The sequence below is a fragment of the Echinops telfairi genome, unplaced genomic scaffold (assembly GCF_000313985.2).
Source record: "Echinops telfairi isolate 266 unplaced genomic scaffold, ASM31398v2 ScPeMD7_7412;HRSCAF=8450, whole genome shotgun sequence".
Classification (NCBI taxonomy): Eukaryota; Metazoa; Chordata; class Mammalia; order Afrosoricida; family Tenrecidae; genus Echinops; species Echinops telfairi.
Window position 1 is genome coordinate 12078578 of NW_022111312.1, and position 16850 is coordinate 12095427.

The 16850-nt window shown below is 56.4% G+C and overlaps 1 protein-coding gene across 4 annotated transcripts in view; it reads right to left on the bottom strand.

The window, feature by feature from the left end:
* Positions 1–185: 185 nt before the first annotated feature.
* The window catches only part of CAMKK2 (calcium/calmodulin dependent protein kinase kinase 2), a 39672-nt gene continuing 23007 nt past the window's right edge, over positions 186–16850 (bottom strand). For 2 of the 4 annotated variants that reach the window (XM_045296749.1, XM_030887473.2), the window contains exons 9-17: positions 16750–16838; positions 14474–14673; positions 13937–13990; positions 12336–12409; positions 12141–12228; positions 11228–11356; positions 7331–7431; positions 6841–6883; positions 186–3087 (exon numbers count right to left, since the gene is read on the bottom strand). In XM_045296749.1, the coding sequence (XP_045152684.1) occupies positions 2923–3087; positions 6841–6883; positions 7331–7431; positions 11228–11356; positions 12141–12228; positions 12336–12409; positions 13937–13990; positions 14474–14673; positions 16750–16838 (943 nt within the window). In that variant the 3' untranslated portion in view covers positions 186–2922. The remainder of the gene's footprint in view (positions 3088–6840; positions 6884–7330; positions 7432–11227; positions 11357–12140; positions 12229–12335; positions 12410–13936; positions 13991–14473; positions 14674–16749; positions 16839–16850) is intronic. The other 2 variants (XM_045296750.1, XM_004709588.2) reach the window with 2 other exon arrangements.

Here is a 16850-nt window from a genome sequence, read left to right on the forward strand (position 1 = left end):
GTAACAGGCAGGTTCCAGCTCAGACAGGACCTGGGGTGGGGCCTGGGGCCCCCTGATCTCTCCACACACACACTAGGGATTCATCCTGGCTGTGGGGCTGGCAGCTCGCTGCCAACCTAGGAGGAGAGCAGACGGATGTGCATAAACCACAATAAACCCACAGAAGACGCCCCCGAGGCCCAGGATGTGCACCATGTTGCTGTCTGTTTATTTCAAGTTTACAGAGAAGCTTAAACATCGTGGAAAAACAGAAACACCAAAGGCCTATTTTCTCTGAAGTCCATGTAACTTGTAAGTGATAAATACACAGTATTTAACTCTGTACACCTGATAAAGGGAAAATGCATAGTGGACAGGACCGGGAATTAAACATGAGCATGGACACTCACTGGGTCACAGGGTACAAAGTCCAGTCCCTACTCGGCCGGGGAGAAGTGGGGACCGAGACCTGAAGACCTTCCCTAGCACCTTGGAAGCAAGTGGGGGCCATACCATAGCCCTTCCACTCTGCAAGCTCACCTGCGAACGGGTGGGTGAGGGCAACAGGGATGCCCACCCTGAACATAGATTCTCCTCCTTGTTCCTGGAAGGCTGGGGGCACCAAAGCCCTTGTTCCTGGGAAAGGCCAGAGCAGCAGGGGGTGCCCTTCAGAGCTTGGATTGCTCCACAGAAGTGCTCTGGGCAGGCCTCTGAAGGGTCAGGACACGGGGCAGGGGCCTTGTGTCAGCCACAGGCTGCTACCCCAGCTTGGTCCCACGGAGAAGCCAGCCAAAGAAACTGGGGGTGTCTTGCCCGCAAAGAGCTCTTCTTTCCAAGAGAGCTGGCCTTCAAAGCTCTGGCAGCCTGTGCTCCGGTGAGGCACGCCGCTCTACACACACAGCCCAATCTCTAGGAGCTGAAGCGAGCTCTGGGCCGTTCGCAGATCTTCGAAGTTTCCTTCCTCAGACAGGTGTCTGCCTTAGCCAGGTTCTAGCCTTCGGGGGGAAGGGGGGTTGGTTACTGAACTTCCCATGGGGTTTCTTCCCGCAGCAGCTTTCTTTGGTGTTTGTAGAAAAGCCATCGGCCAACTGTGCAGCCTGAGCAGGGAAGTCTGGCGGTGGGGTGGGGCCTGGTCCTAGCCCGTGGTGTAAACACAGGAGCAATCCCACACTCCAGGGCCGGGCCTGCTCTGGGCACGGAAAAGCATCCACTTTGACCATGGCAAGGTGCTTACTGCAAAGTAGCCCACCATTTCCCCCATGCAGTGAGGAGGGATGGGGGAGGACAAAAGGAAGTGCTTAGTGTCAGAATAGCAGGCAGGCAGGCAGGACACTGCGACGGCACGGACGGACGGACAGACGGACGGACCTGTGTCCTTTGTGCTTCTAACCCAGCATTCTCGAGTTCTGTGCTGCTTGTAAAGTGGCCAAGAAAGGTCTTGCTAAACTACAGTCAGGAGTTGGAGACCAATCTATGGAAGCCGAGGGCGCCTGGGGTTGTGTGGACGGCAGCCGTCGGGAGAAGGCCTTGGACCAGCAGTGATCGGAGTGAGACTATGGAGCATGTGTCTCTGGAGACCTTGACCCCAATTCCCAGGAAGCACAGGGTCACCCTCCCGGCGAAGTCCTCTCAGTCCCCTCTCCCCACGAGGAAGCTGACACCTGCCCACACGGGTCCCTGGAAGACCGACGCTGGGACTCCAACCACAGTTCTCAGGACTGGCTGAGAGTCAAAACAAGGAGGATCTTTCTTTCTTGGTCTCTTGGCTATCTTCTGGACTTCCTGTCACTCGGTGCAGTCTCACGAAAAACCAGGGACTGTGAGGACGATCGTGTGCTTCTTGGTTGAGAGGAAGGGATTTCCGCCCTGGCTCTCCACCACTGGGCACCTTGTTCCATGGACGACAAGCCACTGGTGCTGTGGCTGGGTCAAGGTCAAAGCCTCAGTGTTCTCTTGAAATACTCACAGGTTCTGAACATGTGACGCTGCTAATACACAGGTGGCGGGGTGGGGGGTGTTGGGGCGGTTCCCTTGGCTCTACACCCCGTCCCAAGCTGGAAGCAGTGAAACCCACCCCGGAAGCTCTGAATAACGTGGGTGTCGTTGCTTAATCTTACCCCATGTAATGTACATGGAAGCGGAGGATTTTTTTTCGCCCTGAAGTTGTGGTCATTTCACAAAGAGTTGTGACTACAGCTCGGTCGACCTCTTCAGACTCCCGTTTGGAGGAGGAGCCCGGCCAGGTCCTTGGGCGGCGCTCCTCCCACCACCACTGCCCAACACCTTGCGAGGGCTGGCAAGAACGACCCCCTTCTGAAGCGAGCAGACTGAACTGTGAGCCCTTTCAGTTTCCCTGACAACAACTGGGCCTATTAGAAAAAAAAAAGAAAAATGTAAAAAGTCCTTCTTATAAATAAGGGGCAGCAAAGCCCAGAGCTCCTGAGGGCCAGCCCTGCTCTTATCTTGACGCCCAGGGTCCTGGCTTCCCGACAGTTCGTGGAGTGTGCGTGAGGCAGAAATCACACCCGCTCTTCACAGGTACAGCACCTCGCTCTGCAGCCCGGGGCTCTGCCATTCCCGACACGTATCCAGAAGCCTCCGCATTTGGTCCGATCGTCTGGCAGGCCGGGCAGAGTGCTGGATTCACAACCAAACGTTTTTGGCATAGAAATGTTTTGAAAAGCGATGGCCCAGAAACACGTGTGCATTTGGGTCTGCAGCGACTCACGCCTGCCCGTCCAGCCAGCCGGCGGCCGAGGTGGATGTTGGGGCATCGAATCCCTCCCCCCACAACTTTTGTTTTGTCCCCTTTCACACAACAAAGGAAGAAACAGAACCAGAGACGGTGGTGGCGGTGGCGCTGCAAGTCCGCGGGCATGCTGCTGAGGGAGGCGGACGGACAGGGCAGCACCAGAGGTGGCATGCGAGCGGCGGTCCCGGCAGCTACTCCAGCTCCATAGCTTCTTCCTGGGGCTGCGGCGGCTGCATGCAGGCCGGGGAGCCGGGGCCCAGGGCCCCCCAACTGTCAGTACAAGGTCCAGCCTTCATAGGAGCTCCTCCTCCTCCCTCATGAGGGGTGGCCTGGAGCTGTCTGCACTGCTGACCTTCCTGCTCACAAACAGAAAACCACCATTAGGACCCCCCGATAGTCAGGACGGCAAGGACGAATGGATGGACCACTGACTGCGGGACGGACAGAAGGCACCCCAGCCCCTGCTGCATCATGCGTGCTGCCTGTTGCCCCATCACCTGTCACCCGACTGTGGCGTTCTCCTTTTTCTCATGCTTCAAGACGGGTGGCACGGGGAATACGCTTTCCTCTGCTACCTCTGTAAGTGGGAAGCGACACCGCGTGCCAAGCGTGGAGATGTGATTCCATCTACCGCCAGTGCCCAGCTCCCAGTGGCGCGGATGCTTCAGGGCCTGTGCTCTGGGTCTCAGTGTGTTGCGGCCCTTCCTCTGCGTCAGGCTGTGACCTCCTTTGGGGAAGGAATCACGACATTGGGCTTCTACTTCTGTCTGGCAGGCTCCGTGGGCACAGGGAGCAGACCACTTGTCTGGCCCAGCACAGAGTCAGGCTTCAGGCAAATGCTCGTGGACAGAACTGTCCCCAGCCTCTGACCCCACAGTCCATTGGAACACCACCCAGGATAAAAGGCCTCCTGGGTGGTGTGAGCATGTCCAATAAGAGACCAAGGACATGGAAGAGGCGCTCAGGAACACCCCACAGGAGAGGCCTCCAGGAGGAGGCCCAGGAATCAAATGCAGGTCCACCCTGCCTCCGTGAGACCAGAAGGAATGGACGGTGCCCAGCTACCACGACCGAACATCATTCTGACCAAGGACCCAACAGCTGAAGGCTGAACTGGAGGAGGAAAACTATGGAACAGAATTTCAAACATACATGCATGGAAACAAGACGGATTCGAGCCAAACCTGCAAACCTCCTGTCCAGAAACAACCTTCAAACTTTGAACCAGAACTGTTCCAGGAAAGTCATCCTCCAACCCAAGAGTTGACTCCGTTCATAAAGAACGCATGCCTCGAGCGCGGGACTCTTGGTCGGGAATTTTCTCTGCGAGTGTGAACTGACAACGGTTCGGCTAAAGGACAGGCGAGACCCTGAAGGGCCAGCGAGTCGCAGTGAATGGTGACACAGCCATGTGGGCAGAGACCAAGAGAACAGTGACAGAGTGTGAAGTGCGGAGCCAAGGTCATCGCACTCCACGAGGAGGAGTGGTGGAGGAGTGGCTGTGGGTGGGTACTGGCGTCGCTGGGTGCTGCTGGGTGGATTCTGACTCGCCAACCCTGTGAACCGCAGCGGGAAACGCTGCCTGATCTGGGCCGTCCTCCCAGCGCTGCCAGGTCTGAGCCCCCTGCTGCAGTCACTGTCAGTCCTTCTTGTTGAGGGCCTCTGCTCTTTTCACCGACCTTCTCTTTTACCAAACATGAAGTTTCACCATCCTTGACTTTAAAGAGCTTTCTGGCTGTACTACCTCCGAGAAAGATAGGGCTGTGTGCATTGCCACCAACAATAAATGCCTTAAATAAGGAGCATTTCTTTAAAAAAGAAAAAGGGTTCAGAGGGTTCTCAACGCCTCGCTGCTCTGGGTAAACAAGCCCCCTTCGGAAGGAAGCCACGTGGGGGCTCACCTACTGTCTCCACAGGAGGACCCTTTACCAAAAGGCAAGCCCTTGACGGGCACCAGGTGGAGAAAGCAGGGCACCTGTTCACTCTGAGGAGCACCCACCTGGTTGAAGACCCAGCTCATGGGCTTTCTGTGTGTCTGTGGAGGAGCCGGGGCAGAGTCTGTGGGGACCGGGAAGCCAACCTCAGTTCTGCCCTGCAGGTCCCACCGCAGACGGGAGGGGATCTGGGAACAACCCAACCCAGTCCATCCATCTCGGGCCCTGGAACCTCAGCTGAACAGACACCTGCACATAAGCTCAGGGATGGGCAGTGACTCCCAGCCCTGGCGAAGGGAGCACACAGACGATGGGATCCTGCCGGCCAGTGCCAGTCTGCCTGTGTCTGATTGGGACCCCACTGTGATTTTAAATGAAACCTAGTTCTGGCAGACTGTACAGCAGTGGTGGCAGAATTCTCACCCTTCATGCAGGACACCCAGGTTCAATTCTCAGCCGGCGCACCTCCTGCGCAGCCACCACCCGTGTGCTGGTGGAGGCCTGTGAGTTGCTAGGATGCTGAGCTGGATCCAGCAGGGTTTCCAGAAGGGTGGGCAGGGGAAAAGGCCTGGCAACCAACTCCTGAAAGTGAGCCAGTGGAAGCCGTGAGGAGAAACAAAGGTCCGATCCACCACGGATCACAGGGACGGATGTCCAGGACCAGGCAGCACTTTGTTCCGATGTGTGTGCGGATGTGTCTGACCACACAGTGGCTCGAGGCAACAACAACGCTGAGTCTGAGGCTGCCCTCCCTCCCTACCCTTGAGGCACAAACCTGGCCTCTCTCTACCTACAGCCTCAGAGACATCTGGGGACTTCACAAGGGCCACGCAGCCTCCTGGGACCCTTGGTGGCTGGTTCTAACTGCTCCCTGCCATTTCACCTGCTCTACTCCTGAACAAGGTTGCTCTCAAAAGCACAAGCGATCCTGAGCAAGACCCCTATGGTGTGGCTGATAAGTACATTACAGCTCATAAGCCAGCTCATGACAACAAGAGATCGCCATCCTCTGTCTGGGCAAGTTCCCAGCAAGCAGCACTGTTCACAGCAGCCACAAGGTGGCAACAGCCGGAACTATCAACAGACAGGCATACACAGCGGAAACTTGAAAACAGGGTGCTCTCGGTGGGAGAAGTGACACGCAAGTGTACTGGTGTCTGCCACCATTCACACGAATGGTCCAGAAGAGGCAAACCCGGAGAGGCACAGGAAGGTGTGTGCTGGGGGGTGACGCTTGAAAGGCTGGGGTTCAGGGGAGTGACTCTAAGGAGTGCAGGGTTTCTTCCTGCCCTTGTGGTCCAAGCCAAGGGTGCAGAAGGACATGCAAGCCGGTGAACCTGTCACCGAGTGGTGTGGCTTCCATGAGTGAACTGAGCATGTGAATGACCTCAGGCAGAGCTGTGAACACCGTGAAAGCCAGTCTGGACTTCTAAGCTGAGGGTCAGGAGGAGTCCAGGCGCCAGGAAGCACCCAGCATGATGACCCAGCCATAAGTGCTGAGGGGACAAGTGGCTGCAAGCTCGCCCAGTAGTTATTATCTATCATCCCAGCCCTGTTGGGGCTCTTCCTTCCCGTTCTGGGAATGCTGGCCTCGTGGACACTGTAAAAGTGGGAAAGCCAACCTAGAAGGGTCATGAGACTCAGGCTCGGTAAGGTGTCACATGGGACTTCTAATAAGTGTCAACACACCGGGCCAGGGCATGCCAGTGATACGTAGAGGAGACGAGGCAGTGGTGGGGCTGTCTGACAAGGATTCCGCCATCAATATGTCCTGAGCATGCGTGGGTGCAGACACCCGCGCAGGGGACCCTCCAAGCTGCATCAGGCCCAACCCCCATGTAAAGAAGTCATAGGTGTGATTGCACAGGGGAGACAGGCTTCATTCGTCCGGGTGTTCGTTCAGCCCCACCTGGGCCTTGCTCCATGCACACTGGCAGTATGGCACACAAAGTAGGTGCCAACCCAGCCTCGGTGGCCTGCGCCACCAGCAGGGTGACCCAGCAAGGCCCCGCATTCCTGGGGAGCGCCATGCACCGCAGCCCGGGTCCACATGCACGGCAGTCACCAGGCCGAAGCCTTTGGGTGGCCCTGGCTCTCCTCCAGAGTGGGTGGGCAGGCCCAGTGCCCTGTAGCTGTCCCCACCCCCCAGGCCCCGGCACAGGCAGCAGGCGTTACCTTGGGCTCAGGCGGGGGCTCACACTCCCTGGTGGGTTTTTTGCTGGAACCGCCAGAGGGAGGGAAAAGGGATGTGAGGAGGGACGCTGGGCCCCAAAGGAAGCCCACCCCCATCCTGGCAGTGCCCTGACCCCCAGACCTCTGACTGTCCATGAGCAGGTGGGCAGATACCTCGCGGTCATGACAGGAATTCCCCACTCCCAGACGCCCGCCCCAGAGGAGTAAAGCCGTTCCACTAACCCCACCCAGGGCCTGAACCCCACCAGCAAGTACCAGTGCTTCTGAGCCCCAAGACTTCCTGCCAGGTGTCCCAGTTAAAAGGCAAAGGCACTGTGGCGAGGACTGGCTGCCCACAGGGTGGGTAGAACCAGGGTGGGCGGACCACAACCAGCAAGGGCTCCAGCTCCCCTGCCGTGCCGCCGCCACGGCCACGCCCAGCAGGGCGGAGTGCCGGCTCCAGCCCCGCCCACCAGGAGGCCCGGATACTCACAGGAGCAGGCTCCCGGGCGCCGACAGGGGGCGCTCCTCCCGCCGGCTGCCCTCAAACGGGTTCCCGAAGGAGCGTTTGCGAATCATGGTCTTCACCAGGATCTAGAGGAGAGCAGGGGGCAGGGACACTGATGACCGCCCGGCCCCTGGAGAGCGGGGGCGTCCAGGCCACCTTTCACCCGTCCCTGCGTTCCCCCCGCGGCTAGCAGCTGGGGACTGCGGCTTTGAGGGAAGTTGTCTGGATCGAGCCTGGCCTGCTCCAAAATCGTCCTGGCCCGCCCAGGCGAGGGCCGCCTACTGTGTGTCCCAGGCGGGATTCTGGGGTGGGGACTTAATTCTCTTTTAAAGACACACTTCCCGCAGTGAAAGGCAGGATGAGGGGTCATGGTAGTGGGGGGTGAGGAAGCCTCAAGGAACCAGAGGGAGATTGTGTGTTTCACCGGTGCTATACTGCACCCTAGCTACCCATCCCTTCCTTGTGAGCCTTCTGTAAGGGGATGTCCCATTGTCTACGGATGGGTTTGGGGTCTCTGCTCTGACCCTCCTCGTTCTCAACAATGTTTGTTTTGGCTCTTCTGATGCCTGTTACCTGATCCCATATGGCCGCTTGATTAACTTCAAGCCCTTAAGAACCCAGACAAGATAACTTTTTGTTCTAAGAGCTCTAAGAGCCCCCAGTAAAATGAGTTTAAAAAGAAGATACCGTACTTCCCATTTTTTAAAATTCGCCCTTTCAGAGTGTACAGCTCAGTGGCATTTACTATGTTCATAAGGTTGTGCAAACATCACCTCTACCTAATTTCAGAACATCTTCACCTGAGAGGACAGACTCTGGATCTCTTAGCACTCACCAGCAAATGTCTCCCTCTCTGGTCCCCCGTCATCACCAATCTGCATCCGGTCGCTATGGATTTACCTATTCTGGAATTCTGCATCAGGGGAATGAGACCCTACTTGGCGCAAGCTTTCAGGCTTCCTCTGCATGGAAGCTCCTGTCTAGTGCTGAATACTGTTCCACGGCAGAGTGCGACCGCTGTGCTGATGCATTCGCGTGCCCGTGGGCACTGGGGTTGTCTCCTACCTCCGGGCTAATAGTGACTAATCGTACTATGCACAATGGATGGACTTCCGCTTTCCTTTCTCTAGGGTAGATGTCTAGAAGTGGGATGAGCTGGGTCATACACCAAGTCTGTGTTTAACTCCACGTACTGTCAGACTGCTCTCCATGGTGCCTCCAGCCAGTCTGACACTCCCAGTGGAGTGCCGAGGGGCTGGTTTCTTGAGGGAGCCCTTTCAGCTGAAGACAGCAAACATCTTTCCAAGTGTAAGGTAACAGCCCCAAGCCATAGGGATGGCACTGCACCCACTGCTGGGTGCATCCACAGGAAGCCCTTCCAGCTGATGGGAGGCTCGGTGGGCCCCCTCTACTGCACAGGATAGAGCTCTTTAGGGGCCCCCACACACCTGTCCACTCCAAGCACAGGCCTGGGAACAACCCTGCCTGAAGTAGGAGGGAGACCCTTCTCAAACAAGGTAATAACCTTCCACCACTTTCAAAGCCCATCTGCCACCACGTGGCATCATCCAATTTAGAGTCCCCTTGTGGTTAGGCCTGCTCTCCCCAGAAAGCCTCATGATGTGACTGAGATGCTGGTTCACACCTTCGTGGTATATGTGGCGTTATCAGTCTCAACCAAACCAAACTTGGGGGGAAGGGCTCCATCCGCTTTCTCCCTAGCACCCGGGTTAAGCTGAACATGTGTCTGTGGGCAAGTGAGTGACGTCTGACTCTCCATGATCTCCTCTAGGGTCATGTCAAGTCCACTGCCCACTGCACCTCCAGCTCTGACCTCAGAAAATGACTGGTGTCTGAGAAGTGTTTCCTGTTGTGTGATAGATGTATTTACAACAACAACAACAAAGAGCAGCTGCTTTGTACAAACCAAACACCTCATGGGATCTGGCTCCCTGGTTTGGTGGTGTAAGGAGTGTGGTTTCAAGGACATTCTAGATAACTGACTTAATAACATGTTGGTTAGTGTTTCTGTCGGAGCTCCTAGTTCACTTGGTGGTGCCCAGGGTCTTAAAAGCTTGCACACAGCTATCCAAAGCACAACAGTTGGTCTCTATTAGCTTGGAGCAACAGAGTTAGGAGAGCCAGGAATAGGAGGAGGCCATGGAACTCACGGCTAGTTGCCTCTATCAACAATGGCCCACGTGGCCATGAGACTAGAACTGGATGGTGTCCAGTACCATTACTGAACATTCTATACAGAGATTCCAGAGGAAAATTCTGATCTCAGGGGAACATGTAGAAAAGAATTTCCAACACTCATGCACTCAGGCTTTCGGGAGCCCTGGAGGCTGGATGAATCCCTGAGATCACTGCCCTGAGATCATCTTTAAACCTTTAACCACACATATTCCCTAAAGTCTCCTTTAAAACCACACAGTTTAGCTTGATTAGTAACGAGGGTCAGCCTCGAGCACTGTGCTCTGTTAAGAAGGATCTACATAGGATGACAGTAACAACAGCACCTTGAAAGATGAGACAGGGACCTTGCGGGCTGTGAGCTTACATGAGTGGGGGAGGAACAACCCAGAAAAGGACGGGGAGGATGGCTGCACAACTGGAAGTCATCAAAGTCACTGAATGACATACATTCAGTGTCTATCGGAATGTATCCATTCAGCAAAAACTGACGTGTGTTTTGCTGTGTATAGTCTCAGCAAAGTAAATGAAATTAACATCAAATACACAGGAAGTGTTTTTTTCCGGACTAACCGATGACCAGACTGACCTCCGGAGTCAACATAGTTCTCCCAAGAGCCTACAGCTAGTTCCTTGGGAGAGGAGAGAGTTGGGAGAATGCTGACTCTGGGTCCCCCTCCCCCAGATTTAGAAAAGAAGCACCCACAAGAAGTACTGGGAGTCCAACAGGGCGGGGCCCCCCATTATGGGTGCAGGGAATGGGGACAAGGGTGGAGGGTCAAAGAGGAGTGAGTGAGTGGGTGGCATGGGTGAGCTTTCAGGGGCCAGTCATGCAGGGCACCCAGGCAAAGAGAAGGAAGAGGTGGTGACACAGTCCAGCCGGAGACCCCAGTCTGGAAGGAGGTGTCGAGCGTGTGTCAGGGAGCAGGAGGGAGCGTGCGAAGCTAGGAAGGAAGGCGCTGTCCTCTGGGCCCCTAAAAGTGGCGCGTCCTTGAACGTGGATATGTGAGGGCTCGGCAAATGGTCCTGGTTGTGCCCTTGCAAAGTCTGCCTGTCTGGTCAAGGCCGCCCACACATGGTCAGCTGTACTGCCCACAACTTTCGGGGGTTGGTCTTCTGAGATTTGAGCGCAGCCCTTCTAAGTTCTGGGGCTCCCCCCTGGGCAGGGCTTGGCTATCAGAAGAGTCCCAGAGCCTCCAAGGCTAGGCCCGAAGGACTCTGTGTTCTGGTTCCTTCTTCCTGGGCCCAAGCCCGATTCCAAGCTACAAAAAGGCAGCAACCTGCTCTCGGGATTCGGGTAGAACTTTCCGACCTATGATGTGAGTCCTTGCTCCCAGCCCTGGGAGCGGCCCACCCAGCAAAGGTCTTACACCACTTTCCCTCTGGAGATGCAAGGTAGGCCTCCTTGCCTCTCACCTGCCTGCCCCCCACCAGCTCCCAACATGCTCTGAAAGCAGAAGGGGCTGCGTTTCCGGAAGGGAACTGAGATTCGTAGCCCCAAGGGCAGCCCTCTGGATGGTACTGGGCCCTAGCTGGTTCTCAAAAGGGGTAGGGCCACTTGGGCTGCAGTGATCATGCCCCCAGGGGACCTGTGGGTGCAGGGCAGCCCCTTAGGCCCAGCATCTGCGGGGGACGCGGCAGGCTCTGTCCCTCCTCTAAAGCAGCGTGCCGGGCAGGCCGCCTTACCACGGTCGCCAGGCTGGGAATGTGTTTGACCGAGTTCTCAACTTCCTCTTCGGTCACCTCGACCAGCGTGCAGTTCTCGTCCTCCGACGGCAGCGGCTCCGCCCCGTGCCTCGTGACCCAGGGGTGCAGCTTCAACGAACGACAGGAGGGTGAGGCGGCGGCCAGCTCGCGGAGGACGAGAGCACGCGGCGCCCACAGCGGGCAGCGGGCAGAGAGCAAGAGGGCATGCAGCAGAGGCGGGAGGAGACGGAGACACAAGGCGGAAAGGCAGGGTGGGTGGGGCTTTGAGGATGAAATGTGTGCTGGACCCGGAGTCTCCCTCTCTGACTGCCTGCGGTCTCAGCAGACAGGACCGGAAGTAGTCCCTCCTCAGCCCTGCCGCCTGGGGACTAGGCTCTGGCAGGTGAGACCAGCAGGAGGGACGCAACCAAGGGGGACCCAGGCAGGCTCTGCACTCCTCCCTGTGGGGTCATGGCTCTGACTGCCCAGCCATCAGGGCTGTCCTTCCATGCTCCTTTGCTAAGGGCCCGAGTTTCCCCAGAGCAAATCTCTGGAGGGCCGGATAGGAGCATCGGGGGTGGAGGAAGGGGGAGCCATGTAAGGGTCTCTCCTAATGGTGTTTCTGCAACACCTTCCCCAAGGGGCTGGCACTGGGGCAGGGAGCCAATCCAAGTGCGTCCAGGCTGCCTAGCCGGTCAGCCCTGTACCTGATATCCCATTGGTGGCTCCAATCCTCAAGATCTACTCCCTCTGGTCACCAGCCCCCAGCAGCCCAGAGGGCAGTGGTGCCAAGGAGGGTGGGCGCTCTGGAGGGAGGAGTGGGCTGAGCCAAGGTGGGTTGAGCCAGACAACTCCAAGCACAGGGCACAGCCAAGCTGGGCGCATGCCCCCCGACCACACAGCCCTCTGGTACCTTGATCTCCGGCACCAGGATCCTGGACTCAGGGTTCTTGTCCAGCATGCGGGTGATCAGGTCCTTCAAGTCCTCCGCGACGTCAGGCCTGGAGAGACACGGCGGAGTGAGGGCGAGAGGTGCATGCCTGGGGGCTGGGTGGGAGGGGCAAGCAGAACTCGGGGAGGGGCCGATAGGGGCAGCTGGCATACTCACTGGTCTGGGAACTCCAGGGTCTGGCTCTTAATCTTACTGTGTAAACACATGATCCGTGCATCCATGAACGGGCACTAAGGAGAGGCCAAGGGCAGAGGTCAGTGGCAGTCACAGCCCGAGTAGGTGTCACCCAGTGCAGTAGCCCATGGGGACACACACACACCATGGGCGATACCAGCTGAAAACGCCCCTCCCCTGGTGGGGCAACCCCATCCTAACAGGTAGCTGCTGGTGGGGTGGGGGAGTGAGAAGGTACTACACTAGGTGACCCCAACTCTAGGAGGCCACTGTCTTGACACCCCCTCGACCTGTGGCACCAGCCCACCTCAGGACCTAGGGCCATGTGCGTGTCACCTCCTCTGATGGGGCAGGAGCAATTCCTATCCCCCAATCCTAGAAGGCCCACAGACCTCCTTCCAGAAGGCCAGGAGCACTGCTGCCTCAACTCCACTGAGGAGCTGGGCTTCAGTTTACCTGCAAGGCCTCTTACTCCGCACCCCCTCCCCCCGGTGAACCAGGTGAATAAGAATGGCACCTGGACAAAAAAGCCATCCAGTCGTGGCTGCAGTGGCCTTCCACAGCAGAGGCTGGACAGGCCCTGTGCCCAAGGTTTTCTTGGCTCACATGTCGTGGGCTGTTCCCTCGGCCTAGAATGTTCTTCCTCATGCTTTCTCCCTTGCTTCAGGTCTCGCCCAGAGCTCACCTGCTCAGCGAGGCCTTCTCTGGCACCGTTAAGAGTCCCCCTCTCCCCAACTCTACCTTCTGATTTCTCACCACAGCAGGTCTCCCTGAGAGCAAATCACCTGGTTTTGTATCTTCCATGTTTACGGTGCCTTTTCTAGATGATTTACACAATGAAAAATATGCTGCCTGTTTATTATTACATACTATATATTAATTTGTTGACTGCTTAATTCCTCCAGTCCTACAAGGTCAGAGGTTTCTGTCTGTCTTGCTCACGCTGACTCCTCAGTGCCTAGGAAAACTCCTTTGGCCTCGATCAGGGGCTCAGTGAATATCTTTGAAATAAGGAATATATCTGAGTTGTTTCTGTCAATCCTCACAGAAGCCATCCAAAACAAGGACCAGTATTCTTATTTTATGGAAGAGAAAACAAAGTACAAGGGGAGGGGTCCTGGCTAGGGAAGAAGCCGGATGGGAGCCTGACCCGTTCTCCACCCTCCAGGTGTCAAGAGGATGCTCCCTCATAAGGCACCAGGAGTAGATCAAGCACATGCGCTGGAGGAATGGGCCCATCCAGGAGAAAGAGTGCTGCTATGGATTAGTGATGCCTGACTCGAGGCCGTTTGTTGTCCTTGTCTTAGATTTATCAATTATTTACCGGCTCTAGAGCCTCTGTCAACCAGTCTGTTTACACAGAATTTTTTTTCTCCCTCCACAGATGAGATCATCACATACAAATACATACATACTTGGAAAGGATTTAGTTTTCACTTTCAGATCTAGCTGTGGAAAGAAGAGATGGTGTAACCTTCCAACGAATACGGACTGCCTCCCCACAAAGCTGATGACTACTAGCCAGCCTTAGCCCAGGGGGCTCCCCAAGAGCACTCAGGGGACAGGACACCCTACCCCGTTACCTGGCCAAAGACAAAGCAGTACAGCGTCACACCCATGGCCCAGACATCCAAGGCCTGCAAGAAGGAGAGAGCGTGGTGTGAGGGGAGAGGGGAAGGAGCTCCTGAGGCCACCCACTGCACTGCCTGGCCTGCGTCCGATCCCCCAGTCCTCCCTTCCAGACCTTCATCCTTCAAGTGGGGACAAGGCTGAGCCTGCCCCTGGGCTCCCTGGTGGGCCTATGACCTGGGCCTGGCCAATGAGAGCCAGGCGTAACACCTGGCTCAAGGATGGGCAAGAATCGGAGCTGGGCCAATCAGAGCCAAGCCCGGGACGTTTGCTGAAACTCTTCAGAGAGAGCTCGTGACTGAGCGGTCTTGCTGATGACACCGAGACAGGAAAACAGCAGAGGGAAGGAAAGAGACCAGCTCATTTGAGCCCTTGTGTCCAGCTAAGCCCCAAGCCAGCCATACCCCCCTCCTCGGCTAAGACCCTCGCCCAGGCAGCATGCACCCCTTCAGGAGGTCCAGCCCACGTTCCCAGCCCATGCGCCCGGATACCTTCCCCGAGAAGATCTTCCGGGTCTCCGAGAGAGACTCGGGCGCCATGAAGGCGGGCGTGCCCACGGTGTTGGAGAGGAGCGCGTCGCTGCCCTTGAACTCATTGCTGACACCAAAGTCGGCGATCTTGATGTGCCCGTCTTCTCCCACCAGGAGGTTGGAAGGTTTTATGTCCCGGTGGACGATCTTCTGGTAGTGCACTGGGTGGGAGGGGGAGCCACCTAAGAATCTCCATGTGGCCTGCCCCGTCCAGACACAGCCTGGCACCCTCTGGTATGTCTCCCAAGGTTCTAGGCCCTTCCCAGCCTTCCCTCCCCCATGCTGCTGAACACCCACTTGAAAGATAAGGAGAATTTCTTGAAGGAAGCAACCCCTCCCAAAGATAAAGATTGAAACACAACTCTCAATACAGTAACAGCCTGCTGCCACTGCTATGTCCCAGTGGCTGTGCTGAGCTTGGCTCCCACTGGGGAGCCTCAACTATGGATGTAGGTCAAACGCGCTTTCATTACTGATGGCCACAGTCAACCTGTCCACCAGCCCAACGATGAGCCGACCAGATGTTCCTGCCCAGATGCCAGCTGGTGGCAGGGGACAACCCTACTGTAATGGATCATTTTCTGCCTCAACTTGGCTGGGCCATGGTGCGCCCAGCTGCTTGGTCAAACACTAGTCTCGTTACTGTTAAGAAGTAGTTCCAAATGAGCTGATACCCAGGGCTCAAGTAGAAAGAAAATGTTTTGAAAATTAAGGTGGCAACATATGGGCAAAGGTGATTGACACAATGGATGGATGGATGTAAGAGTCCCCAATAAAATTATTTTTAAAAAAAGTTCCACGTGATTAAATCAGCTCGCTTAAGTAAAGTAGAGCTCCCTCCCTTCCTGTGGGGGGTGGGGGTGGGCCTCCTCCAATCGGTGGAAAGCCTTATGGGCAAAGAGGGAGTTTACCCTAGAGTGTCCTCGGCCTCCAGACCACAAGCAGATATCTCACCTAAACTCTACTCTCCACTCCTTATGGTTTTGGGGACACAAGACGGCAGGGATCTCTAGCTGGCCACCTCACCTACAGGTTTAGGCCTTGCCAGCCCTCGACCAGTGTGTGAGCCAATCCTGAACAGGAACCTGTATTGGGGTTGCTCTTGTGAGCTGCTGTTGCGTGGACTCAGACGCACAAAGGATCTGACGTAGAACAGAAAAACGCGGCGTCCCGGCCTGCACCATGGTCCCCAGGGTTGGTATGTGGGAGTCCACTGCGTGGTGACTGTGTACCTAAAGCTGGGTCTATCTTACTGATTCCGTTTCTCCAGAGAACCCTCAGATGCCTCTGGTCTGGAAGGCCCAACTGCCGTTTCTAGAATCGCAAGGATGACGGACGATGAAGATGATGACGGACATGACGGTATCGGGGAACCGCAGCAGCTCCTCTGCTTGCCCGTCTGGCTCTGGGCCCAGCCCTCAGCCCCATTCAACACTCACAACAGCCCTATGCTTTGACAGGCATGGGGGAGACTAGAAATGGAAAGAGCACCAGCCAATGGTGGGTGAGAGTCCAGAGTACTTTATCCCCATTGGACAGATGGGGAAAGGTCATGGGTTGAAGAACATCTCCCCAAAGCCATGTCTCCCTGGAACCTCTCGGGTGGTGACTTTATCTGGAAAGTGGGGTCTTTGCAGATGTGATTGGTGACCATGAGATCTTCTTGGACACTCGTCCCACATGGCGGTGCCCTCGTAAGAGGAGACACAGGACCACAGGGAAGGCACACAGGAAGAGGGAGACCACACCAGGAAGGCCAACGACCAGCAGGGGCTGGAAGGAGGCGAGGGAGGCTCTCCTCTGCAGCCTCGAGAGAGCACGGCTGTCAACAGCAGCTTCCAGAAAGAAAACACGTTCTGTTACGCTAGAGCTGCTTCGTATGAGGCCACCTGTTAAGGAAGCCATAAGAGACACACACGGGACACAAAGGTGCAGGTGGCTGACAGGACCCATCACAGGCCTGTCAGGAAAGGGAGGGACAATGAGTGCCGAGGTCAGACAGTGCTGGGTGTGCGCAGAAAGTGCTGGATACTGGTCAGGACTAAGAGAACCTCTAGGACAGTCTTTTCTGCATGGCACGGCCCCAGGACGGCTGGCTCTGTGTGGCTTGGCACGTGACTCTGCCTCTCACACAGTTCTGCTTCCCGCCCACCTCCTCGCATTCCAGGAGGGAGAGAAGGAACTTTCCACTCTCCACCTACCACCCTGGGAAGGGGCCTCCCCCAGGTCCCGCTTACAGTACTCAATGCCTTTGATCAGGTCCTGGAAGTAGAATCGAGCTTGGTCTTCCGAGAGCGGCTTGAGGGTGGGCACCTCCATGACAGGCCTGGAAGGTGGA